At 44.2% G+C, this 26,965-nt stretch overlaps 1 protein-coding gene across 7 annotated transcripts in view; it reads right to left on the reverse strand.

Annotated features, from left to right (window-relative positions):
- The window catches only part of TTLL11 (tubulin tyrosine ligase like 11), a 273,689-nt gene that overhangs the window by 25,821 nt on the left and 220,903 nt on the right, over positions 1–26,965 (reverse strand). For 6 of the 7 annotated variants that reach the window (XM_078375581.1, XM_054236534.2, XM_003732039.6 and 3 more), the window contains one exon: positions 18,047–18,153. The exons of the other annotated variant lie outside the window; for it this stretch is intronic. In XM_078375581.1, coding sequence (XP_078231707.1) covers positions 18,047–18,153 — 107 coding nt within the window. The remainder of the gene's footprint in view (positions 1–18,046; positions 18,154–26,965) is intronic. 7 annotated transcript variants of the gene reach the window in all.

The raw sequence follows: 26,965 nt of genomic DNA on the forward strand, positions 1-26,965 counted from the left end.
TTGTGTATGTATGTGTAGAGACATGGTCTCGCTATGTTGCCCAGGCTGATCACCAACTCCTGGGTTCAAGTGATCCTCCTGCCTTGGCATCCCAAAGTACTGGGATTACAGACATGAGCTACGGTGTGCCTGGCCTCCTACTTTTGAACACTATGATTCCATGTCAGTAATATGAATATGCAGGAAATGTTACCCAGGAAGTCTGAAGGTGGCTCCTTTGGGCCAGATGAGGCTCTGCTTAGGTAACCTGGGTAATCATTCTCTTGATGACAAAAAACTGATCAGATGCTGTGTAAAATTCTCTCTACTCTCTTGGGTTAAACAAGTAAGCCCAGATTTCCCCAGAGAATCTGAAGGGTAAACACTTCTGGAATGTTAGTCATTGCTGCAGTTTCTCAAAGACCATTACAATCTAAAGAATTATGGCTCTACCACTCACGAGCTGGGTGACCTTGGACACATTACTTAACCTCTCTGAGCCTTAGCTTTCTTATCTGTAACCTGGAGTGGAGAGCTTAAATCTCAGGATTGGTGGGAGATGTGCAAAATGCTAATAGAGGACTTCTAATGTCAGCTCTGACATGTAAAGAGCTTAGAAGTCATTGCTCTTGGCTGGGCACAGTGGCATACACCTGTAATCTCAGCACTTTTGGGGCCGAGGCTAGAGGATCCCTTGAGCCCAGGAGTTCAAGACCAGCCTCAACAACATAGTGAAACCCCATCTTTATTAAAAAAAAAAAAAATGAGAGAAATAATCACTTCTATCTTCACAACAAGAAAAAAAGCCGAGCAAATTGAAAATCAATTATTCTGAGGTTACAGAATAAGCTGCTACCCTAAAAACCAGAGAGACCTAGGAATATAGAGAACCACAGCTGAGCTCAGCTTACCAGGAGCAGAAGCTGCAGGAGCCAGGAGTTGATAACATTTCATTGGTAATTGATGAACTGCTAGCACAGTGTGAGGCTCAACCTTTAACTAGGTTGAGTTAAAAATGCCTGGGGGCCAGTCTTAGGGGGTCTCCCACCTTTCTGTGGGTGGGCTCCAGGAGCCCTACCAGGTTCTCAAGAAAGAGTGGAGGTGTGGGCGGTAACTATTTTGGCATGTGCCTAGAGCACTCTCTATAACCAAGGCCTGCTAATGGAGGAAACTATTACTTACTTATTTTTTGCTACTATCATTATTATTAAAGACAGGGTCTTGCTCTGTCACTAAGGCTGGAGTGCAGTGGAGGAACCACAGCTCGCTGCAGCCTTGACCTCCTGGGCTCAAGCCAACCTCCCACCTCAGCCTCCGAAGTAGCCTGTCAACCTCCCACCTCCTAAATAGCTGAGACTACAAGCGTGTGACACCAGGCGTGTGACCTGGCTATTTTTTAAATTTTTTGTAGAGACAGGGGTCTCGCTGTGTGGCGTAAGCTGGTCTCGAACTTCTAAACTCACATGATCTTCCTGCCTCAGCCTTCTAAAGTACTGAGATTACTTGGTGTAAGCCACTACACCCAGCCAGAAACTACTTTAGTGGAGGCTGATCTGACCTAGGGGAAGGGCAATTAGACAACTCTAGCCTTTCTAGCCTTTCTAGCATTCACACATAAAGGGAGAAAAAAAGGGGGCCAAGAAACACTTCTGAAAGTCACAGCCCGCTAAGAATGGATTTAATCTCAAGATTACAAAATGCTTTCTCTGCCCAGCACCTTGTCACCACATCAACAGGGCTCACTCCAGTGTAACAACAGAGGATTACAACTGAGGGAGATCCAAGGAAAAGACTCAATTTAAGGAGTTTTTAGGGAACTCCAAAGGCAATGGGGGAGAAATAAAAAACAATTGGAGGAAACGGAAGCCTCTGGCACCTATGACTACAGCATATATTAAACACAGCCCAGCTCCTAGCAAGATAAATATAAAACCTCACACTGAAAGCCTGATTACCTCAGTTCCTATTATCAGATACTTCATGGCTGGCTTTCAACAAAACATTACAAGATCTGCGAAAAGGCAGGAAAATACACAGTGTGAAGAGACAAAGCAAGCATGAGAAACAAACTCAGGTATGACACAGATATTGGAATTATCCAATGAAGAATACAAAATAATGATTAATATGTTAACGTCTTTGATGGGAAAAGTAGGGAACATTCAAGAACAGATGGAAAATGTACAGAGAAGATGGAAACTCTAAGAATCTAAAAGAACTGCTAGAAATAAAAAACATCATAACAGAAATGAAGAAGGCTCTCAATGGGCCCATCAGCAGATTGGATACAGTCAAAGAAAGAATCAGTGAGTTTGAAGATATGTTAATAGAAATGCCCGAAACTGAAACAATTAGTTAAAGAAAAAGAATACTGAAAAAAAAAAGAATATACAGGAACAGTAGGACCATGACAAAAGGTACACAATATATGTTACAAGAATATCTGAAAGAGAAGAATGAAGGGAGCAGAAGATATTTGAAGTAGTAATATTTGATAATTTTCCAAAATTATAGACAGACACCAAAACCACAGAACCTGAAGCTCACAGAAAACCACACAGGACAAATAACAAAAAGCTACACCTAGGGAATAGTATATTTAAATTGTAGAAAACCAGAGACAAAGAGAAAATCTTGAAAGAAGCCAGAGAGGAAAAACAATATCTTACCTATACAGCATTAAGGGCAAGAATTATACCAGCCGTCTCACCTAAAACCATGGAAGCAAGGAGAGAGTGAAGTAAAATACTTAAAGTATTGAAAAAAGAAACCCCACCAACCTAGAATTCTGTATGCAGTGAAATTACCTTTCAAAAATGAAGGAAAAATACACTCTCAGACAAATGAAAACTGAAGGGATCTCTTGCCAGTAGACTTGCTTTGTAAGAAGTCTTAAAAGAAATTTTTCAGAGAGAAGGAAAATGATACAGGCCAGAGACTCAGATCTACATAAAGAAAGGAAGATCATTAGAGAATAAATAATGGAAGATAAAATAAAATGTTTTTTCTTAGTTTTAACTGATCTAATAGGTAATTGTTCAAAGTAATTAATAGCAACAAAATATTGGGTGATTATAGCTTGGGGATAAGTGAAATGAATGACAGCAATGTTTTAAGGCATGGAAAAGAGAAATCGGAAGTTCTCTGTTATAAGGTACCTGCACTATCTGTGAAGTGGTATAGTGTTACTTGAAAATGGACTTTGTAGCTGGAAACTAATTGCAAACTCTAAGATAATGACTATTTTAAGAAAATAGTATAATTGCTATGCTAAGAGAGAAAATAAAATTATACAAAATTCTCTATTAAAACCGGAAAAGGTAGAAAAAGAAGTAAAAACAGAAACAAAGAACAAGTCAATGAATAGAAAGCTGTTACAAACATGAAAGGTATCAATCCAACTATATCAATAGTTACTTTAAATGTGAATGGTTTAAGTAAATTAAAGGACGGAGACTGTTGAGAGGATAAAAAACAAGATCTAACTGAAACACAGTTTAAAGATGAAAAGAAATATACATTTAACATAACAACAAAAAGAAATAGATAAAAAAGTAAAAGGGATGGAGAAAGATATATCATGATACCCTAACTAAAAGAAAATTACAGTAGCTATGTTAATTTCAGACAAAGCAGATTGAAGAACAAGGAAAATTATCAGGGATAAAGGTGGGTAATAATGATAAAGGGGACAATTCTCCAAGGAGACATAACAATCCTTAGCATGTATGCACCCAACAATAGACTGTCAAAATATGTGAGATAAAACTGATAGAACTGCAAAGAAAAATAGATGAATCCACTATTATAGTTGGAGACTTTGACACTCCTCTATCAGTAATTGACAGATCCAGCAGGCATAAAATTGGTAAGGGTACAGTTGAACTTAGCAGCACCATCAATCAACTATATCTAATTGACATGTATATAATACTTTATCCAACAAGAGTAGAAAATACATTCTTCTCAGTTCACATGAAATATTCACCAAGACAAACTACATCCTAGACCATAAAACAGACCTTTTTAAATAAATTTAAAAGAATAGAAATCATACAAAGTATTCTCTCAGTCCACAATAGAATTAAACTAAAAATCAGTAACAGAAAGATGGTTGAAAGTCCCCAGATATTTAGAGAATAAGTAGCACATGTCTAAACAACATACAGTTCCAAAAAAAATCTCAAGAGAAATTTGAAAATATTTTAGGTCAGGTGCAGTGGCTCATGCCTATAATCCCAGCACTTTGGGAGAGGCCAAGGCAGGTGGATCACCTGAGGTCAGGAGTTTGAGACCAGCCTGACCATTGTGGAGAAACCCCATCTCTACTAAAAATACAAAATTAGCTGGAAATGGTGGTGCATGCCAGTAATTCCAGCTACCCAGAAGGCTGAGGCAGAAGAATCACTTGAATCCAGGAGGCAAAGGTTGTGGTGAGCCAAGATCATGCCATTGCACTCCAGCCTAGGCAACAAGAGTAAAACTCTGTCTCAAAAAAAATTTTAAACTAGGTGAAAATTAAAATATGTAACTTATTGAAATTGTGGGATGCAGTGATATTAGTGCCTAGAAGAACAATTTATAGCAATAGATTAGACAAGAAGAAAGATCTAAAATCAATAAACTAAGCTTCCATTTTAGGAAACTAGGATAAAAGCAAATTTAATACAAATTAAAAAGATAGAAAGAAATAATAAAAATTAGAACACAAATTTATGAATTAAAATAGGAAGAAATCAATAGAGAAATTCTATGAAACTGAAAGCTGGTTCTTTGAAAAGATCAATAAAATTGAAAAATTTCTAGCCTGGCTAACCAAAAACAAGCAAACAAATAAAAGCAAACCAAAAAAGCAACAACAGAGAAAGAGAAAAGATTCTTAGATTACTAATTAGCAATTACAAATTACTAATATCAGAAATCAAAGAGGGATCATCACTATCACTACTGATCCCATGGATATTAAAAAGAAAATAAAGAAATATTGTGAATAAGTCTATGTCTACAAATTTGATTAAATGAAATAGACCAATTTCTTGAAAGGAACAATTTATGAAAACTCACACAAGAAAAAACAGATAATTTGAATAGGCCTTTATCTATTAAAGAGAATAATCAATAAATTTTCAAAAAAGAAAGCACCATGCCAGATAGGTCCATTGGTGAGTTCTAACAAACATTTAAGAAATAAATGATACAAATTCTTTGCAATCTCTTCCAGAATATAGAAGCAGAGAAAAAACTTCCTAACTCATTCTGTGAGGTAACAGCATTACCCTAATACCTAAACCAGATGACATTACCAGAAAGAAAAACTACAAACCAATATCTCTCTTGAGCATAGATATAAAAACCCTCCTCACGCCTATAATCCCAGCACTTTGGGAGGCCAAGGCGGGTGGATCACGAGGTCAAGAATTCGAGACCATCCTGGTCAACATGGGGAAACCCCGTCTTTACTAAAAATACAAAAAATTAGCTGGGCATGGTGGCGCGTGCCTGTAATCCCAACTACTCAGGAGGCTGAGGCAGGAGAATTGCCTGAACCCAGGAGGTGGAGGTTGCAGTGAGCCGAGATCATGTCATTGCACTCCAGCCTGGGCAACAAGAGTGAAACTCCATCTCAAAAAAAAAAAAACCCTCAATGAAATATCAGCAAATTGAATCACAGGCTGGGCACCAATGTAATTCCAACACTTTAAGAGGCCAAGGGAGGAGGATTGTTTGAGTTCAGGAGTTCGAAACTAGCCTGGGCAAGCCAGCGAGACCCTGACTCTACAAAAAAATTTTAAAATATAAATTAGCCAGGCGTGGTGGCACACACCTGTAGCCCTAGCCACTCAGAAGGCTAAGGCAGAAGGATAAGCCCAGGACTCTGAAGCTACAGAGAGCCAAGATTGTGCCACTGCACTCCAGCCTGGGCAACAGAGCAAGAGCCTATTGCTAAGGGGAAAAAAATTTAAAAAAAAAGGAATCATATACCATAACCAATGCAATTACTTCATCAACTTGATAAAGCAATATCTACAAAATCCTATAGATTAATGGAAATAAACTAGATGCTTTCCTCTTAACATCAGAAACAAAAAGCCCCCCCTCACCTCTCCTGTCCAGCATTATACTGGAAGTCATAGCTAATGTGATAAGACAAGAAAAGGAAATGAAAGAAAGGTATAGAGATTTGGAAGGAAGAAATAAAACTGTCTTTGTTCAATGGATTGTCAATGTAGAAAATCCCAGTGAATTGACAAGGAAATCTCCTGAAGTAACAAAGGACTGTAGCATGGTTGAAGGATACAAGGTTATTATAGGAAAGTCAAATTTTTAATATATTAGCAACGAGCAGTTGGAATTTGAAATTAAAAACATAACACCATTTACATTATCACATTTAGGTATAAATCTAACAGAATATGTCCAAGATCTATATAAGGAAAACTACAAAAGTTAGATGAAATAAATAAAAGAAGATCTAAATAAATGAAGAGCTACTTCATGTTCATGAATAGGAAGATCACTATTGTTTTTTCTGACTTGATTCAACACAATCCAAATGAAAATCCCAGCAAGTTATTTTGTGGATATTGACAAACTAATTCTACAACTTATATGAAAAGACAAAAGGCCAGAATGGTAAACATATCACTGAAGAAGAAAAAGAATAAAGTCAGAGGACTGACACTACCCAATTCCAAAATTTACTATAAAGCTCTAGTAATCAAAACAGTATGATATTAGTAAAAGAATAGGAACTAGACTAATGGAATGGAATACAGAGTCTTGGTAGGCCCTTATAAATATAGTCAACTGGTCTTTGACAAATGAGTAAATGCAATTCAATGCAGGGAGGTTAGTCTTTTCAACAAACTGTGCTGGCACAATTGTGCACTGATAAGTAAAACAAACAAATAAATAAATAAGATAATCTAAACACAGACCTTACACCTTTCACAAAAATGAACTCAAAATGGATCCCAGGCCTAAGTGTAAAATACAAAACTACAAAACTTCTAGATGATAATATTGGAGAAAATCTAGATGACTTTGGGTTTGGCTATTAAATTTTAGACACAACACCAAGAGCAAGATCCATGAAAGAAAAAAACTGTTAAGTTGAACTTCATTAAAATTAAAAAGTTCTCCTCTGAAAATACATCGTTAAGAAAGTGAGACAAGCCAAAGACTGGGAGAAAAGTATTTGCAAAATATATATCTGATGAAGAACTTATCTTCAAAATATACAAATAATGCTTAAAACTCAACAATTAAAAAATGAGCAAAAGGTCTGAACAGACACCTCATCAAATAAGATATACAGGTGGCAAATAAGCACATGAAAAGATACTCAACATCAAATGTCTTTAGGGAATTGCAATATAAAACAATGAGGTGGCACTACATACCTATCAAAATGGCTAAATCCAAAAAACTGAGTGTACTAAGTGTTGTCAAGGATGTGGGGCAAAAGTAACTCTGATTCATTATTTGTAGGAATGCAAAATGGTACTACTTTGGAAGACAGTTTGGTATCCCTCAGCATCCACAGGAGATCAGTTCCAGGTACCCTCACTGATATCGAATTCTGCAGATGCTCAAGTTCCTTATATAAAATGGTGCAGTATTTGCATATAACCTATGCATATCCTGCTGTATAATTTAAATTATCTCTAGATTATTACTTATAATACCTAAGACAAGTAAATGTTATGTAACTGTTATACGGTTATTTTACTTTGTATTTTTTAATTGTTATATATTTTTTTATTTTTCTTAAAGAAACTATCAATCCATGGCTGGTTTGAATCTGCATATGTAGGATGCATGGATATGGAAGACTCACTGCATATATATATATATATATATGAGAGAGAGAGAGAGAGAGAGATAAATAGATAAAGATATAGATACAGAGACAGATATTAATAGATATGAATATGTGAGAGGGGATTTATCAGGGGAGTTGACTCAGGGCTGAGAAGTTCCACACACGATAGGCCATCTTTAAAGTGGAGACCCTAGGAAACCAGTGGTGTGGCTGAGTCCAAGTCTAAAAGCCTCAGAACCAAGGATGCCAATGGTGTGACTCTCAGTGCCAGGCCTAAGGCCTAAGACGCTGAGGTTGGGGGAGTGGGGGTGAGGGGAGGACCTGGTGTAAGTCCTAGAGTCCAAAGACCAGAGAACCTGGAGTTCTGATGTTCAAGGACGGGAGAAGAAGAGTGTCCCAGCTCCAGGAGGGAGTGGCGGCAGAGGAGTGGAGAGGTGGGGGACAAGAGAGACAGAGAAAGAGAGTCATCTTTGCCTTTTTTGTTCTATTTGGGCCCCCAGCTGATTGGATGGTGCCCACTCACATTAGAGTGAATCTTCCCCATCAAGTTCACCAACTCACACACCAATCTCCTATGGAAACACTCTCACAGACACACCCAGAACTAATGCTTTCCCAGTTCTCTAGGTATTCCTTATTCCAGTCAAGTAGACACCTGAAATTAACCATTGCACCGTACGATCCAATTGTCACATCCTTGGGTATTTGCCCAATCGTCTTACAAACTTATGTCCACACAAAACCCACACACGAATGTTTATAGCAGCTTTAATCATGATTGCCAAAAACTGGAAGCAACCAAGGTGCATCTGAGTACACCTTGTACCTAAGTGAATAGATGAACAAACTGTGGCATATCCATTCAATGGACTATTATTCGGAGATAAAAAGAAATGAACTAGCAAGCCATAAAAAGGCATGGAGAAACCTTAAATGCAAGTTGCTAAGTGAAAAGGGCCTGTCTGAAAAGGCTAGACACTTTATGATTCCAGCAACGTGACTTTCTGAAAAAGGCTAAACTAGAGAGAGTAAAGATCAGGGGCTCAGTGGGGAGGACTGAACAGGAGGAGCACAGGGAGTTTTTAGGGCAGTGAAACTATTCTGTATGATACTGTAATGGTGGATATGTGACACTATGCATTTATCAGATCCTGTACAACGCAGGGTGAACCTTAATGCAAACTACAGACTTGAGTTGGTCATAATATTCCAAGGTTTTCCCATTAATTATAACAGCACAATAATGCAAGATGGTGTTGTAAGGAAAGTGTGTGCATGGGGTTGGGGGAGTGTATGGGAATTCCATGCTATCTGCTCAATTTTTCTGTAACTGTGTGTTCTAAAAACATTAAGCCTATTAATTTTTTTAAAAAGGTTTTTAGAGCACCTGACCTGTGTTATCTGCTTGATAAATGTAGCTGGTGTTGGTGTCAGTCACTGGCAGTGGCACTAGGAGAAAGTCAGGAGACCTGGGTCTCAGCCTGAGCACTGCAGGGGCCATTGGAGATGGCCCCTAACTTCCCCATCCTTATTCCCACAGCTCTAAATCTGGGATAAGAGAAATTCCTTCCCTCAGGGCAGTTGGGAGGGTTGGGTGTCATGTTTTGCAACAGTAAAGTGTGTACAAACATTCTACTGACTTCCAGTCTGGGGAAGAACAGATGAGAGGGGTGTCAGAGGAAACCCTCACAGCCCAAGAGCTCTCTGGACATGCTGTTGTTGTTAACACCAGACTGAGCCAAGACTAGGGGCCAGACCGTCCTACTAAACACAGCTCTGCCCAATTCTCAGGCCTGGGAGCATCTGAGGGCCGGCACGGGGCTCACATTTTCATATGCCTGTGACTGTTGTCACTGTGCAAGACAGCCCAGGACTGAGACTGGGGCGCAGCTCCTGTTGCGCCCCTGCCTGCCTGTCGATCTGTTTCTAGCCCTCTGAGTCTTGGTTTCCTCCTCATAGATAGGATTGTGGTAAGCTCACTGGGAGTGTGTGCACGGTGTGGACAAGTGGGTTTGGAAACGGGTTGTAGTCTATAACACCTACACCCACCAGGAAGGATGGTGGTGGCTAACACAGAAAAAGAGCTACCGTTTTGGCCGGGCGCGTACTTCATCACTAAATCCTGACAGTGCCCCAAGGTAGATGTCATTGGCCCCGTTTCAAAGGAGGCTGAGGCTCCCAGAGGTGCAGTGCCCCTTCTTAGGGCTTCCCGATGGCAGGTAGCAGAGTATAGAAACCCAGTCTGTCTGACTCAGCTGCTGGCTTTCTGCACAACACTGGATGCTGTGGCTGCTATTCCTGAAAGATCTGAGGATGGTGAGCAACAAGTGTGGGGAGAGGGGAGGCCTACATCCAAAAGAATTCAGCTTTCCCCGCTTTGTCTGTTTTTGAGGGATGAGGCCAGATGATAGGGAGAGGTCGTATTCTCTCCACCCTCGAGGTGACTGAGGATGAGGAAGGACAGGCGCTCGCCTGACAAAGGGGCAGCGGGTGTGACCACACCTTGCCGGGTGGCACTACTGGGGGAGAAGTGGCTTTAGCAGGGCTCGGAGATCAGGGTCTGGGTGAGCGAGGGGGAGGTGGATCTGGCATTTCTGCTGGCTCACTTGCTTTTATTAAAAATAATTCTGATGCCAACTATTTTGTAAGCATGTAGGGCACACATCCAGAGAGGCCCATCTGACTGTGAGATAATTTCAAGGCTGGAGAACATCGTTCGTGCCAGACACCTCAAATGAGCCACTGCGTGAAACTGGCCTACTTATCCGTGGCCTCCTGTATTTCAGAGGGAGGGGGCAAGCATGTTTATGTATAAGGGAGGCTGCCCTCAACATTCCAAATAAAAATACTCTTCAATATTTCAGTGATTCTTTAACCAAATACATTTCAGCTGGGGCTCACTCCAGCCAATGGAGCAGAGGCGTCAGAAGACTTGCAGTCAGTGACTGAGGAAATTCAGTGAGAGATGGTTATGAGGCTCAGAAACCACGGGATCAGCAGGTTGCTGAGCCCTGGTCCCTGGGACCTGTGTTTGCAGAGCACCTGCTAGTTGCCAGGCTCAGTGCTTGGCCTCATGCAGGCGGGAACAGCTCTGCTTCCTGGATGTTGGCCTCACGTCAGGGGCAGATGTCCAGGCTCATTCACAGTATTCCATGTGTGCTGTGGTCAAGGGCAGCGCTGGGTGCTGTGGAGCAGGTGAGAGGGTGCTGGGCCCAGCCCGAGCACTGGGGGAGGCTCTGTGAGGAAGGGGGACTGGGTGGTGGTGAGCAACAAGAGGGGGTTCCTGCAGAGGTGGGGGCCCAAGGGGGCAGACCACTCTGGCTGGAGTGAGTATGAGGCTAGTGATGAGTGTGGGGACTCAGAGCAGACAGAGGTCCAGCTCTCAAGGCCCTCAAATGCGCCAATGCTCTCCCCTGGGGTTGGAACTGTGAGACTAGTGACTGCAGGTAGCTCAGAGCCAGCACAGGTCTGCAAGTGATTAGAAGAGGCAGGGCTCTGGCTTCCCATAGTTATGGCTGAGGCTGCCAGCACCGCCTTTCCTCTGCCTTCACCAGCCTCACCATCCCCACTGTCACCAGGGTGGAATAAGGAGGGCCTGGCACTCTGTTGGCCAGCAAGGGAGTCTATTGTGGCCACATCCAAACCCTCTCATCTGGCTGTGAGGCAGGGCTTTCTTCCATCTCTGTTGCCAGCACCTGCAAAGCAGCTGGCAGGGGTAGGTGCCCCGGAAGCACTTTTTGAGAAAGGAGTGCATAGAAGGATTGGGATCATACTAGGGGCAGCCCTGCTTCCTGAGCATTTTCCATGGGCAGACAGGACCCTGAGTGCTTTCCATGTTATGTTTCATTTCATCCATCCCAGTGTTTCCATGAGGCAGGCACCATTATTATCTCCACTTTACACATGATGAACTTGAGGCTTGGAGGAAGTTACCTAACTTGCTTGAGGTCATATAGCTAGCAAGTGACCAAGAGCAGATTGAAAACCCAGTTTGTCTGATTCTGAAGCCTGTGGCTTTGGGTACATAGCAAGTCAAACCAAGGCAGCCCCCCAGAGGTGGGCATGTAGCTCATCAAGCAGTGGAAGAAATGTTTCTTATTTTGGTCAAAGAGTACTCAGCATATGTCAGACATTAAACAATGCCACTCTTAGATTTCCCTCTCCAAGAAAGGGGTGTGTGGTGTTTGAGTTCTCATGGGAAGGGGAGGTGGGGAAGTCGCCGCAGTCAGTTTTTTCTTCCTTTGCTCTCATGTTCCCTTTGGTTACTGAGAGGAATCTTTAGCTTACCTCTTAAAATAGCAAAAACATCTGGCTTCGAAGTAAACAAAGTTCAGAAGCCTCCAGATGTTGGTCTTTTGTTAGATGGACAGGATGCCTGGTTGCCCACCTCAAATATTACCTTTGCAAGTAAAATGTTTGACTCTCACAGCTGACACCAGTGATTTTGTCTTTAATTGCCTAATCTTGATTCTCTACTCATCTCTTACCACGGAGATGTGAAATTCCACTCTGGAAAGAACTGAGGGCAAAGTCTCCATGATAAGAAGGAGCTCGTGAGTATAATTTACATGAAATAAATGCATACTGACAAATTTGTTTCTTTATTTCATTCTGGGCAACAAGAGGGCTACTTGAGGGCTACAACATCCTGGTTTTGCTGATAACACTCTCATTTAGAGTTCTGTGTCCTGCTGGAAATTCTAGAGTTGGAAATTAAAATCCTTTTCCTTTCTTTCTTTCTTTCTTTTTTTCTTTCTTTCTTTCTTTCTTTCTCTTTCTCTCTTTCTTCTTTCTTTCCTTTCTTTCTTTCTTTTCTTTCTCTCTTTCCTTTCTTTCTTTCTTTCTTTTTCTTCCTTTCTTTCTCTCCTTCTTTCTTTCTTTCTTTTTAAATGACAATTACATTGGCATGCCAGAGAGCGTAAGCTACATGTTAATAAATTCCATCAAGCTCTAGAATAGTCATTGACATTCTGACAGAGGTGAAGTTGAGCCCATTTAGGGAATGGTGAACCCAGGGTGCAGATAGAGAGTTCCTTAGGTGGGGAGAGCCACATATTAGATATAGGTCATTGTCAAGTCCTAGCCTTTGTTGTGAGCGGTGAGTTTGTAGATGTCTATTCCATTATTAAAAATAGCTAATTTAAAAAGCTAACTAAATAAAAGTAGGCTACACATGGATCGTGATGGAAATGTCTCATGAACCAAGGGTGATGGTTAATCTCATTCTACGTACCTGAGGTCTAATAAAGCACAAAACAAACAATCAAAAGCAAACTTATTTAAAAGGATTATTTGAGGTTTAGATTTCATAATGTGCATGCTTTTTCTCACTAGTTTTGATTTTTTTACCTGCCTAATTATTTGAAGCACCATTTTTTCTTCTCCATTTCAATAACAAGGTCCTCTTTTGCATGCTATTTTTGTTCATAGAAGTCTCAAGCATCAGGGATCTGGTTAACCCCTTCAGTGGGCAGCACAGTCTTATTAGGGCAGAAGGAAGGCCTGACTGGCTTCAGGAGAGGAGAAGACGCTTTAGCACTTTAACACAGCAGGCACTGGGTATGAGTGATGATCCAGTCCAACTGGGCATTCAGAGGAGGGGAGGGAGACCCTGTCAAAGAGACCACCTCTACTCTAAGCTATGGTTCTCACACTCAGGACTCCCTGCTTTGAGGACACAGGGCATCTTTTATTTTTGCATTTGTCCACTCATCAAACACTCACTGGGCACTGGGCAAGATGCTCTACACATTCCAGGCCATGTGCTAGGCCCTCGAGGATACAGACGCACAGTGGGTGGCTTTTCTGGGTCACAGCATCCTACATGGCTTGTATGCATTCTCTCTTAACCCTCACAGCAATGCTCCTCTGTTGCTTCCCCCACGATAGCTCTGGTCGTATACTACTGCAACTGTCAACGGTCTGTCATATTCATTTGTGACTGAGAGACTGGGTATAATGGAAAGGGAAGTAGGCTCTGAAGTTAGATTGGTTTTTATTCAAATAATAGGGTCCCCATTGTAATGTTTTCTTTAGAGGCAGGATCTCTTTCTGTCACCCAGGCTGGAGTGCAGTGGCACCATTGTAGCTCACTGCAGCTTTGAACTCAGGGGTGCAGGCAATCCTCCTACCTTGGCTTCCCAAGTAGCTGGGACTATAGGCAAGTGCCATCATGCCTGATGAATTTTTAAATTTTGTGTAGAGATGGGGTCTTCTTGCTACATTGCCCAGGCTAGTCTTGAACTCCTAGCCCCAAGCAGTCCTCCCATCTCAGCCTCCCAAAGTGCTGGGATTATAGGCATGAGCCACTGCTACTGGCCCCCACTGTTACACTTGTCATGTCTGTGTAATTTTACCTCTTTGAGGCTCAGGTTTTTCATCTGTTGAATGGGAATAACAATGCTTATCTCACAGGACTGTGTGAGAAGCAAATGAGATAATTCACAGCAAGCATTTTTTATTTCTGTCCCATATAAATGTTCAGTAAATGGTCTCTCTTTTTTCCTTAAGAGGGTAGGATCTGTACATAATTTATCTTTATATCTCTGCAGGGCCCAATACCTGGTAACACATTCATGAGCTGTTAGTTGAGTGGATGAATGAATGAATGAGTACGTGTTCTCTGAGCAATGAGAACCTGGGCTCTACCATTCTTCACAGGTTTCTTTCTTTTCTGCCCCCCAGGAGTCACAGATGGGGAAAGTCGTCTCCCTCAGCATAACATCCATGCCTTCAGCCAGTACCTAACTGGATCTGAGAGCCTGAGAACCGCTTGGCTCCACACCATGGAGGGAAGAAAAGAAGACCCTCTGGCCTTTCTGCTGACACTCGGCAAAAGGAAGAATGACCACTCAACCACAGACTTCATCTTTTGCTACTCAGTAGCTTCCTGAGTGGTCCTAAGAAGGTGGCTGTCTCCAGATGCCCCTCTCCTTGAGAATCAGGGGCTTGGACCAGCCTTGGGAAGGAGGCAAAAACTGGGCCCTGGCTGGCACCAGCAGTGGCTCCTGAGACCATGGGCACAAAAGGCTTCCCATGCCTGGCTTTCATGCCCAGGCCCACTTCCTAGACTTCAGGCCCTGTTACTCCTTCCAGGAGTGATGAAAACTCCGAGGATGGAGGAAGGAGAGACTGGTGGTTGGACAGGAACCCTCTCTGCTCCAGTTCTATCCTCCCAGCAGGCTCTGTGAGTGCCTCCTGCTGCTGCCATCTTCTCTGACTCCTGCATCACGAGCCCCGCCCCCTCTGCATCACTGAACAAGAAGTGTTTGGTGTAGCCCTGGATGGGGGAACAGCACCCTGCGTGGGGGGTAGGAGGCTTGAGTTCAAATCTTGCCTTCCTTTGCTACTCTCTGGCTGTGGGAGTTAAGACAAGTCACTTTTGCTCTTGGAACCTCGGGGTAATCATCTGTAAGCTGGTGCTGTTGCTCACCCTGAAAGCTGAGCGTGAGAATCTGCAGTGATATGTGCACACATGAAGTAATCTCAAAATGCTGTTACTACTGGTGATGACCACTCTACCTAGTCAGGGACTGAGGTCTGGCGAAAGGCCTGGGAGATCCCAGCCCTGAATTTGCTTATCAGTATGTGCTAAAAATAAGTATGTTTCTCATTTCCATAGCTTGGTCAGCAGAATGCAGAGACCCTGGCAGACCCCAGAAAACCTCACCAGAGCTTGAACTTCGGACAGCCCCTGTGGATTCTGCTTACCAGGAGCAATTTAAGAGGCAAACAAAACATGAAAAACTACTCAGAATTAACAATGGGCCAGATGGTAATGCTAGTTTGCAGCAATAAAACATGAGAAATAGCTTCCCGCTGCTACTCCTGATCAATTTCAATATTTAATAATTCCACAGCCACCCCCACCCCCTCATCTGGCCCCCTCCACAGGATCCTGGATGACTCCCCACATTCAGCTCACAGAGCAAACACTTCGCTTTCTAAAGGCGTCAGCAGAAAGTGCCGCCGCTCCATTGTCACGTGAGCACCCTCAGCCCTCGAAATGATAATTAATCTGCCTACTTGTCCTGAAAACGAAGACGCTCCATCTCATGCCTCTCCTTGTTGCCAGGGAGGGCTATAAGGGAGCTGCCAACTGCAGAGATGCCACAGAAGCACTCACCTTGTTGAGTCAATGACTGCTGGTATTTCCTGGGTTTTGATTTTGACTTAAAGAAAGGGGAGCTGCAGGGAGCTTGGTGGTGGTCTCACTCTAGGACCAGTTAGGGGGAGAAGGCAACCTGAAGAGGCTCAGGAGGGTTGGTGTTTGAACCTTATCCACCAGCCATGCCTCTCGGGGCCTCAGTTTCCTCCTCTGAACAATGGAGCTAATCATATCTACCTCTAGGAGAATTCTAGCTGGTGCTGCATATGTAAAGTGCCTGCAGAGCGCTTTGCATATAAGGGCCAAGAACTGGCAGCCGGGAGCATCATTACTAAATAGGAAGCCAAGCTGCAAATGGTGCCTGAGCACCAGTGCCCTGCAGGAAGGACCTGCTGTGTCGCTGTGGTTGGGAAGTTTCTGGCCTACATGGGTGTAGGGCAGGATTGGCTAGGGGTGCAGCAGGTGCCAGACAGGTTGCCCCCAGGATTCTCCTCAAGGGGTGTCCACTAATAAGATAAACTGCCCCGCGCTATCAGCAAAGACTCCAAAGACCTCAGCACAACCCTGGAGAACAGGGATTGTTGGTGCCATTTTACAGATGAGGAACTGGAGATTAGGAGGTGGAATAGCTTTTCAAGCTGACAGGGGCAGGAAATGGCATAATCAATTCTAATCTGGATCTCCCAAATGACTTCATGTTGTCTCCACCAACTCACAGGAGCAAGCTGCCCACCCCTCATGACCCGGTGCCTCCCCTTTTGCAGGGAGGCAGCCAGAAGAGGATGTGGCATGGGTGTCAGGGTGCTGTGGCCTCACAGTTCATGTGTGATCTCTGTCACCTGAGCTGGAGTTTACTCGTCTGGGAAATGAGACTCATAATGCCTACTGCACTGATTCATGGGGACATTTAATGAGGAAATATGCATGAAAGGACCTTGGGGTTTGGTGATGAGCTGTACAAATGTCAGTTGTGCTTTTTATAATTGGTTTTAGAAAAATACCCTCTGGGCTGGATGCAGTGGCTCATGCCTATAATCGCAGCACTTTGGGAGGCCGAGGCAGGCAGATCACTTGAGTTCAGTAGTTCAAGACCAGCCTGGCCAACATGGTGAAATCCTGTCTCTACTAAAAAAATATAATATTAGCCGGGCATGGTGGCTCGCACCTGTAATCCCAGCTACTTGGAAGGCTGAGTTACGATAATTGCTTGAACCTGGGAGGCAGAGGTTGCAGTGAGCCGAGATCACACCGTTGCACCACTCCAGCCTGGGCAACAGAGCGAAACTCCATCAAAAAAAAAAAAAAAAAAAGAGAGAGAGAGAGAGAGAAACACCCTCTGTGAGGAAAAAGTTTGGAAACTCATCTACTTAAAGGTGGGTTCTTCTCACAGAATGCTTTACCACAGAACCTAAAGGATCAAGATCAAATTTTCTTGTGTGGCATTCAAGGCTTCGACAGCTCCTGTAACCTCATCTCTAGCCCTTGTCACATCCCTTTTTGCTCCTCCCTGTCTGGGGTGCTTGGTATGGTGTAAAGCTCAACAGCCTCTCCTGCGTCATGCTAAGGCCAGGTAATAGCCCTGCCAGAGTGTCTGTGCCAGCCCTGTTCACCATCTGATGCCACACACCCTTCTTGTGAAGTCTTCCTTGGTCCGCCCTGGATGAGGAGCTCCTCTGCTGGGTTCCTGGATAGCTTCTCTGAGCTGCTCTCCATCCCAGCCAGCATCCTACTACCTGGCATCATTTTCTCATCTGCCTCCCAATGCTATAGAGTTCCTTCGGGATGAGAACCAAGCACTACACCCTCCAGTCCACCCAGAGCTGGGCCCAGCATATGCTCAGGAAATGTGTGTGAAGGGTGAACGAATGAAAGAATAACTGAGCATTCCCCGTATGGATGGAATCTGAACCTTAAGCAAAGGCAAGGAATGGCTAGTGGTAGCACGAGAATTTGGAAGCAGACAGTGCTCCAGGATTTAAATTCAGCTCAATCCCTGGGATGATGTCTTGATCTGATGGGATCATCTTCTTCCCCCATCTGCACCCTATCTGGACCCTTGACAAGAAAGAATAGAAAATGTGCCACCCACACCTGTCAGGACCCCACAGGCCATGGCAGAGGAATTTGTCAGGTACCTGAGTCCCGCTGGTCCAGGGTCATGGAGTTCCACCTCCGTGTGATGTCAATGTAGAGGATGTCCACAGCGGCCATGGACAGGCTGCTGCTGCTGAGTTTGCAGTTCCTGCCAACAATGGGAAGTGACATGTCACTGCCAGCCTGAAGCCTGTTCTGTCCATCTCTCCTCCATTCCTGTTAGGGACTGATTGTTTATCATCCCCAAATCCGTAGTTTGAAATCCTATCCCTCCTATGTGACGGCATTAGGAGGTGGGGCCTCTGACAGGTGATTAGGTCATGACGGTGGCGCCCTTGGGAATGGGAATAGCGCTCTTCTAGGAAGAGAGACTAGAGAGCTTGCCTCCTCTCTGCTCTCCACCATGTGAACATAGAGGAAGGTGGCTGTCTTCAAACCAGGATGTGGGTCCTCACCAGACACCAGATCTACCAGCACCTTGATCTTGGTCTTCCCAGCCTCCAGAACCATGAGAAATAAGTTGTTGTTTAAGCCACCTAGGCTGTGGCATTTTTGTTCTAGCAGCCTGAACAGACTAAGACATTGTCTTTGCTTGGATTGTGTTCCGGGTCTAGAATGTCCTCCCTTACTACAGCTGGAACTACTGGAGGGTGTCTGGCACAGAGCGGTGGGAGAGAAGGCTGGTGATGTAAGCAAGGTTAGACCCTTGCGTTCCTGTAAGTTCAGCTATTTGGTTAGTTAGGGGTCTAATGGGCTGGAAAGAGCAAGAACTTTAGGAAAGCAAGTCTTTTTTTTTGGCATAGAGTCTTGCTCTGTTATCCAGGCTGGAGTGCAGTGGTGTAATCTTGGCTCACTGCCACCTCCACGTCTCAGGTTCAAGCAGCTCTCCTGAATAGCTGGAATTATAGGCACCACCACCATGCCTGGCTAATTTTTGTATTTTTAGTAGAGACAGGGTTTCTCCATCTTGGCCAGGCTGGACTCAAACTCCTGACCTCAGTTGATCCGCCTGCCTCAGCCTCCCAAAATGCTGGGATTACAGGTGTGAGCCACCGCGCCTAGCCAGGAGGGCAAGTCTTGAGTTGTAGCCTGGCTCTGCCACTTGGAAGCTGCATGGCCCTGGTTAAACTATTTCACCTTCTTGAATCTTGGTCTCCTCACCTATAAAACAGGTGGTCTTTATTACAGTCATTGTGTATCAGCCTGACCTTACATGGCAATGTGGGTCCCTGCCTGCTCCAAATGGGAATGAACTCCACACAAGAAATACCCCCATGCCCGTGTCCTCATCTTCCCATCTCTCAGTCACCAGGAGGGGGAGGGAAAGCTGGGCCTTCAGCGCTGCCCTCTCCAGCCAGTGTCCAGGTGGCTGACAGTGTCATGCTCAGATGACCCAAGGATGACGGCATGTTACCAGTACAGGCTGAAGCCATCACTGCTGTCCAGGAGCAATTCCCCCTGGAAAGGCTCACCAGATGAGTCCCTGAGGACAAATCTATGGACAAGGGGTCAAGGCTTCTGTACTTTACCCATCTTAATCTGTCACCAGAAGATTCTACATAAGCCCCAGATCAGCCACACTAAGCCCAAGATTTATAGAGCAGAACAGCTCAGGCTGGGTCCTCGCTCCTCTGTGTGGGCTGACGTGGCATCGCTGGGGAGGTTCCTTGTTCCTGACTTTAGGGGAGTCACCTGGAAATGACAGGAGGATGAGGGGGGCAGGCCTCTGAGCTTCAGATATTCTGCTTGCTTAGGAGCAGGGAGGCCACAGTCACCAACCAGGTTTTCAGTCTGATGTCAGCATTGGGACTCCCTGTCCAGGCCACAGCAGGGGTGTTTAGAATCCTCCTACCCCTCTCCAGCCTTTTTTTGGTCTGGACATGTGAAGGGGAGAGCAGCCTTGTATGCTGAAAAGAGCATGATTTAGGCACCAGACAGATGAGGATTTAAATCCTGACTGGCACGTTTTCTAGCTGTGTGACTGTGTGGAATTTACTTACAACTTCCATGCTTTTATTTCTTGGGCTCCAAAATGAAAATGATAATACCTGCCCACAAGATTTCTGGGGCAATGAGTACATGCCAAGAACACAGCATGGTGCTTGTCGCCTGGTAGGTCCACAGCAATTGTGAGTTCCCTTCCCCAACTCTCTCCCCCTTTTCCCTTTTCTTCTTCTAGAGCTAGAGCCATCCCACCCCAGAGGCTGCCTAGAGTGAAACTCTCAGTGAGTGACCCTGCCCATTCTGGAGAAATGGAATGCACCAGCCGGAATGTCTGCGTACAGGGCTTGGGCTCTCTGTTCAGACTGGAAGCAGTCCTTGGCTTGTCCGGGTGCACCCCTGCCCTGGGCTGGATTTGTCCAGGGAATCCTGAAAGCCAGGCCTCTGGGCCAGCTGTCAGGTTGGCTGAACTACATTCAATGCTGCTTTCAACTTTTCAAATGAATCCACATCCACTGCCTCAGCTAATGATGAAGTGGCTCTTTGATTTCCCATTTGTCATTATCCCCTGTGTGAATAGCTCTGTTAGGGACCAGACAGGGGAGGGGTTGATGGGCAAGCAGGATTTGGGCATCAGAGGCCCCTCTCCAAACCCAAGCACACCCCTAATGATGGTGGCTGGGCGTGTGCCCCGCATGGTGCCCAGACAAGGCTGGTGCTCCTTGTATGCCAGCACACTTTCTCACCCCCTTCCTCCCTCCTCCCTCCTCCCTTCCTTTCTTCCTGCCTGTATATCCCAGGCCATCAATGCACATCCTGCTTCCTCCTGGGCTCCTGCTCCATATTTCAATCACAAGTCACGGCAGCAGACTTCAAAGCACATCACCACACAGTTATTGAGCCCCAGTAACCACTTGTCAATGGACGCCGAGATTTTCATGTCACTTGTCACCAAGACGGCTACCTAGTGGGTTCTGTGGGGCATGATGTCCCAGTCTCTCCCAAGGTATTCCAGCAGCCTGCATTGCTAATTTACAAGGCTTCATTAGGAATGGCCACAGTGTCCTCTAATTATCATATCAGTGTCCTCTAGGCTACCTGCTCTTCCACAAGACAGGAGGAAGCACTGCCTGGCTTGCTCTGTGGGTTAATGGAGTATTAAAAGGGGAACCAAACTGACCACTGGTATATAGTTATTTTTTTTTTCTGACAGGCAGAAAATAGAAGTGTCAAACCTTTAGCAGGAGCCGTAATTTACCAAAGAAATTCTCCATTTATTCCCTTTCCAAGGTAACTCTTTCTCCTTAGCGATGCCTGCAAATAGAGTTGACTGCAACGTCTGCTACTGGGACAGAGGAGGGATCCATGCTGGCTGTGGTAGGCAGGAAATGCAAATGCCTTTGAAGAATTTTGATACTGTAGGCATTTCTTGGGCACCATCTATATGCTCATTAGCTCTCTGGATTTTAACCATTCTTTAAAGGTGGTATTCCTAGTCCCATTTTGATGAAGGGTATGCTGAGGCTCAAGAGATGGGACGTGACTTGCCCAAGATCACATGGCTGGAATTCACATCTAGTTCTTCCTTGGAAGGTGGAGCAGTGGGTTTGGGAGCTGTGGGGAGGTGGCCCAGTCCAGGGTTGCAGGAGGAATTCAAGAATCAAGAAACCAGGTCTCAGGCCAGGGACCAGTAGGGTTGGGGCCTCTAAAGCACTCCTGTTGCAAGTTTTGGGATATGGGGCTTGGGCTGAGAGTCCCAGGGCACTTGGATTTGCCCTGTGGTTACCAAACATTCTCAATAAACTCAAACAGGAAATGAATGACTTCAACAATCAAGATATCAAGACTTTGGAATGAATTTTTCATCCCATCTATCCACTCAATGTGAATGTATTTGTGCCCTCTCTGTGGAGGCAGTATTCTGAGCTCCCACAGCAGTGAAGAGCTGAATGGGCCTTGGATACCCCTCTCAGAGACTGTACGTGATCTCAGAGTCTGGGGTAAAAATGTGAATCCTTGGTGGCTCCTAATCATTGAGAACAGTTTTCCCTTATGCCTGGGGATGCAGTTCATCAAATGACCGATAAATTCTTTAGTGGAAGAAAAGTCCAAGAAATAGGGTACCATGAGAAGCCAGAAAAGTTTCTAGGAAAGGATGGGTTAGAAATGTGCATGGAAAAGACTAGCTTTGGAGTCAAATGCACATGAGTTTGATCTTGGCTTTGCTGTATGACCTTTGTAAGTCATGGAGGCTGTCTACATTGACATTAGGAAAGATTTATACAATGAGAATGAGGCCACTCACCATACAAGGCTCTTTCAAGGACTAGCTCAGTGCCTGGCACACATGGGGAAGTGGCAAATGGCAGTTCCCATCCTTCCTCTCTGATGCAGAACCAGTTTCAAGAAATAGTATGGGCTTTTTTTTTCCAGAATCAAAGGAATTTGGGCACATATGATGGGAGCGACTCACAAATCATTTAAGTTCATTAGGAGTCCAAGTATAGAAAGATTTGAAATGATCATTCTCATTTCCTCTTAACAACTACTGACATCTCATGGGAAATTTAGGAACCAACTTTTTCCACTCCATAAAATCCTATTTATAGAATTTCTTTTGTGTTCCTCCTTCTCTGTTCAGAAAAGAAGCTTCTTCTTTTTTTATTTTTATTTTTCTGGAAAGGGTTCTATAACATGAAAGCTAACAAATGATCAATATTTATTTTTTTAAAACCATACTACATAAACATTTGGCAGAGGAGTGGCAAGAAGACTACTCCGGTTTAAAATGTATGGCTTCGAAAGGCCATTTATATCCAAAGCATGCAATATTGCTGGAAAGGGATCATCACAGAAGTGGGGGAGATTATCAAATCACTGAGGAGTTAATGACAGAAGGGGAAGCTAGGCCTCTTACGCTCCTATTCTAGAACATTCTAACACACCATGTTGCCTCTCAGAGACTAAAACCCCTGCAGCTACCCTTTATGAAGCATGTTAATATCTCCTTGTGATAAAAGGGAGTGGAAGGGGAAAGGGAAAAGGAAGAAAAACCTTTCCCTCATTCAGGAGACCCAGGATCGGAAGCCACCCAGTGGGAGAACCTCACAGGAAGCAAATGCTCGTGGTATAGAAAAGTGGCTGCATTTCCTAGAAATAAAGCTGGTTTGGCAAACTGCTTAATTTCTGGGCTGCCATCATGAAAAATGTAGCATATGCAAACTGATGTCAAATTCTGATGTGGGATACATTTGTAAAAATTTCCCTTCGTGAATTACATAGATGCCCCGCCAATCAGAAATCCAGTGGAAGGAGAATGACAAAAATGCATCTCCCTCCAAGAAAGCTGTCAAGCTAAAGAGTCAATCAGATCATGTCTAGTTCTCGGGGAAAAAGATGGCTTCACACCCAAGCAATTATTATAAAATAAAATGTTAAAAAAGAAAGAAAAGGGGCACTTAATTCATGGTAATATGCGCTACTATTATGTGCCTCCTGAGGAAGTGACACGAAAAGCTGGTGAGGGAGAGTTAAGTCTAGACGAGAGAAGAACAGTTCATTATTTCTCATTTCTTGGTGAAAAGGAAAAATAGAAGATGGCCAGACTGGCATTAGCATAATTCACTCCGAAAACTGCTGATCTATGCAGCACATTATAAGAGATGGACACTGGAAATAAATTCGATTGGAGTGTTTATTATTTTCTTCCCTCTAGTTCTTTTCAAGGAACTTGGAGAGAGAGAGTGGGTAGAACAGATGAAAAGCAAGTTCAGCTTCTGCCATTTGCGTGGGAGCACTGAGGAGTGTATATCTCGCCAGCCAATATGTCTTTTTCAAAGTGCTCCTGAGAAGGGCACTTGGTTCGATTTAACATATGGCATAAATATTATTAATTCATAATGAAGCAAAATTTTAAACCAAAGTAGAAGGAAGAGAGAGAAGTGTTGTTACCAAGAGAAAGTGTGTGCTATTAAATTTAGCTGGCAAGACTGAACATACTCAGAGAAATCTAAAGGCGGAGAATATCATCTTTTATGATTAGGTTGCTGTTAGGATTTTTTGGCACATTTGAAAAAGAAAAATCTGCCTGGGCACAGTGGTTTACGCCTGTAATTCCAGCGCTTTGGGAGGCTGAGGTGGTGGATCACCTGAGGTCAGGAGTTCAAGATCAGCCTGAACAATATGGGGAAACCCCATCTCTACTAAAAATACAAAAATTAGCCAGACATCCTGGTGCACGCCTGTAGTCCCAGCTACTCAGGAGGCCGAGGCAGGAGAATTGCTTAAACCTTGGAGGCAAAGATTGCAGTGAGCCAAGATCACACTACTGCACTCCAGCCTGGGCAATAGAGTGAGACTCCATCTCCACCTCCCTACAGCTCTCAAACCCACTACTCTGTCTTCCAAGGAAGGACTAGACGTGAATTCCGGCTGTGTGACCTTGGGCAAGTCATGTCCCATCTCTAGAGCTTCAGCATACCCTTCATCCATTTCAAAAAAAAAAAAAAAACAATCTATTAAGGATTGTGTAATGCTTTCTCCATTTCTTTTTGCCTTTTTAATTACTACATGCATTTGTTGGGAGGGGAGGGAGCAGGGAGAGGGCTCAGTCTGAGCCCTGGCTGCCTGGTCCCCACTTGAAGACGTGGGTCTCAGTGTCATGGTCAGTCACCATGGCTCCCTAATTGAGCTTGGCCACTCACTGATTGGGAATGATGGCTGCAGGAACTTAATAGTCTCTAAGGTCACAAAACCCAGGTTTTCATGCAAATGCCCTTAATTATAGAGAGCAAAAGGGTGGAAAATCATAAAGCCTATCACACGGAGACAGATGTATGGCAATATTTTTGACCTCGCCCGGTTCCAGTCTGAGAGCATGTTAGGAATCTTCTTGGCTAGAACCATTGTCAATTCTTTCTTTCTTTTCAAGAGTCATAGCAGTCCTCTTAATAGGTACCTCCTCTTGTACCAGAGGTCACGCACCAATGGTGTTGATGGGCAGTCATGCTTTCATTGAATCCATAGTGTTTAAAATTATTTTTCAAATTGCCAACATTTATAGATATGTATTGAGGTCTTACATAGATATTTAGGATGGAAAAATCAAAAGCTCTGGTGATGTGAGCCCAGCAACGCCTTCCTTTAGATGGGGATGTGCTCTCCGGCTTGCCACAGCCTGCCTCCCTCCCTGACCTTTTCTGCCCAGCCCTCTGTGATAGCTGATGCTTCCTGCCTAACCTGTAGGCAAGTGAGATGGTGATTCTTACCATAAGTAATTTTTCAAATCTCTCCTTCTCTCTTGAGTTCGGGTAGGACTTTATTAGGAGTAAAAAGGAAGCATTTCCATCTCTACTAGCAATTTAACCTAGATGATAAACCTTTCTAACTTCTAAATTTGGGCTATACGTGCCATCCATTCTCAGGCTCTCCCTGCTGCCTGGAAAAATCCTGCTTCTACCAGTCCAAACCCTGCCTCCTCTCGGGGGCCTGCCTTGATTCCACCAGGGAGGCAAAACCTCTTGCATTCTGTACTTGTAGCATACCAAATGCTGCCCCGCTGGGGAGTCCATGAGCAACCGCCCTGTGACTCTGCCAAAACATTGCATTTAATTGTGTGTTCATTGCATGCTGTCTGTTAGACTGGCAGCCCTTTGAGGGCAGGCAGGGTCCCTTTATTTGCCTTCGAATGTCCCATGGCTACCAGGTGCTCAGGAACAGTTGTTAGGTCAAACCAGACATAATCCTTTATAACGTAAGGTTGAGATAGAACAGATCTCACAGGACCAGGGTTCCCTGCAACTCCCAAGATGTCATCCCCATGAAGCCAAGCCCTCATGCTCTGTGATCTTGAATTGAGTCTTCCGTGTGATGGCACAGAGGCTGGGGAGGGCCAAGAAAGCTTCTGCCTTTGCTCGGAAGGTCTGTGCCCTTATGCTGAGAGAAGCACCCCAGCTTGCTCAATCTCATCATTCTCCAGGGTCCCAAAATACTTCCACAGTGCCCTAAGTGCCCTCATGACCTGAGGCCTCTGTCACTAAGCTATTTCCTCATGTTACAAGGTCCAGGAATCACAAAGGGGCAGAGCCCGCCTACCTATCTGTTACCTTACTTCTCTTTTACACTATAATGGGACAGCACTACACATAGTTATAACAATTCTGTTTCCCAGCTTCCCATGCAGATGTTGGCAGCCAGTAAGATGGAAGGGGAAGTCACCGAATACAGCTTCCAGAAAAGCCTTTTAAAGGGATCGAATTCATCTGTGGAGGCCTGTTTTCTTCCTCCTCTTCTTCCCCTTTCTGCCTGGAAATCAACCATGATGGTTGGGCTTTGAGCAGCCCTCTTGTGACTATAAGACAACCCTGAAGTGGAAGTACACATTTAGGATGGATGAGCAGAAAGACAGAAAGTGGAACACGGATCATACTGTGACTCAATGACTGCGATCAAGCTGAATGGCTGTGGAGTCACTCACCAGCTCCAGAACCCCCACTGCAAAAGCTCCTGTTGTATGAAAGAAAATTACTATTTAAGCTATTTGTAGCTGGTTACCTATTTCTGAAAGCCAAATGTAATTCCTAAGTGAGTCAGAGGGTATCATGTCAGGCAGTCTTCTCAGCGCAAATAATAACATGTGCCTATTGACTTTTTCGAAACTTCCCACTGCCTGATGGAAATAATAAGCACAAGACTCCGACTAAACAAGCAGCTCCCATGAACTAAGCATCAGGCCAGCTGCTTTATGATAAATTATCCCAACCTCATAACAACCCTGTAAGGCAGGAACAATTGTTCCCATTTTGCAGATGAGACAACTGAGTGCAGAGAAGATAAGGAATTTGCCCAAAGCCACACAGCTATTAAGTAACGTGTGATACTTGGCTCTGAAGCCAGGCCTGTTTGATCTCAAAAGCCTGTCCTCTCTCCACTGGGCTTCTCTCCCCTCTCCCAGCCCTACCTCCTGAAACTAACACAAATCCCTTCTCAAAGTCAGCATGCAAAACTACTACTTCAGGTGT

This window comes from Callithrix jacchus, chromosome 1 (assembly GCF_049354715.1).
Source record: "Callithrix jacchus isolate 240 chromosome 1, calJac240_pri, whole genome shotgun sequence".
Taxonomy (NCBI): domain Eukaryota; kingdom Metazoa; phylum Chordata; class Mammalia; order Primates; family Cebidae; genus Callithrix; species Callithrix jacchus.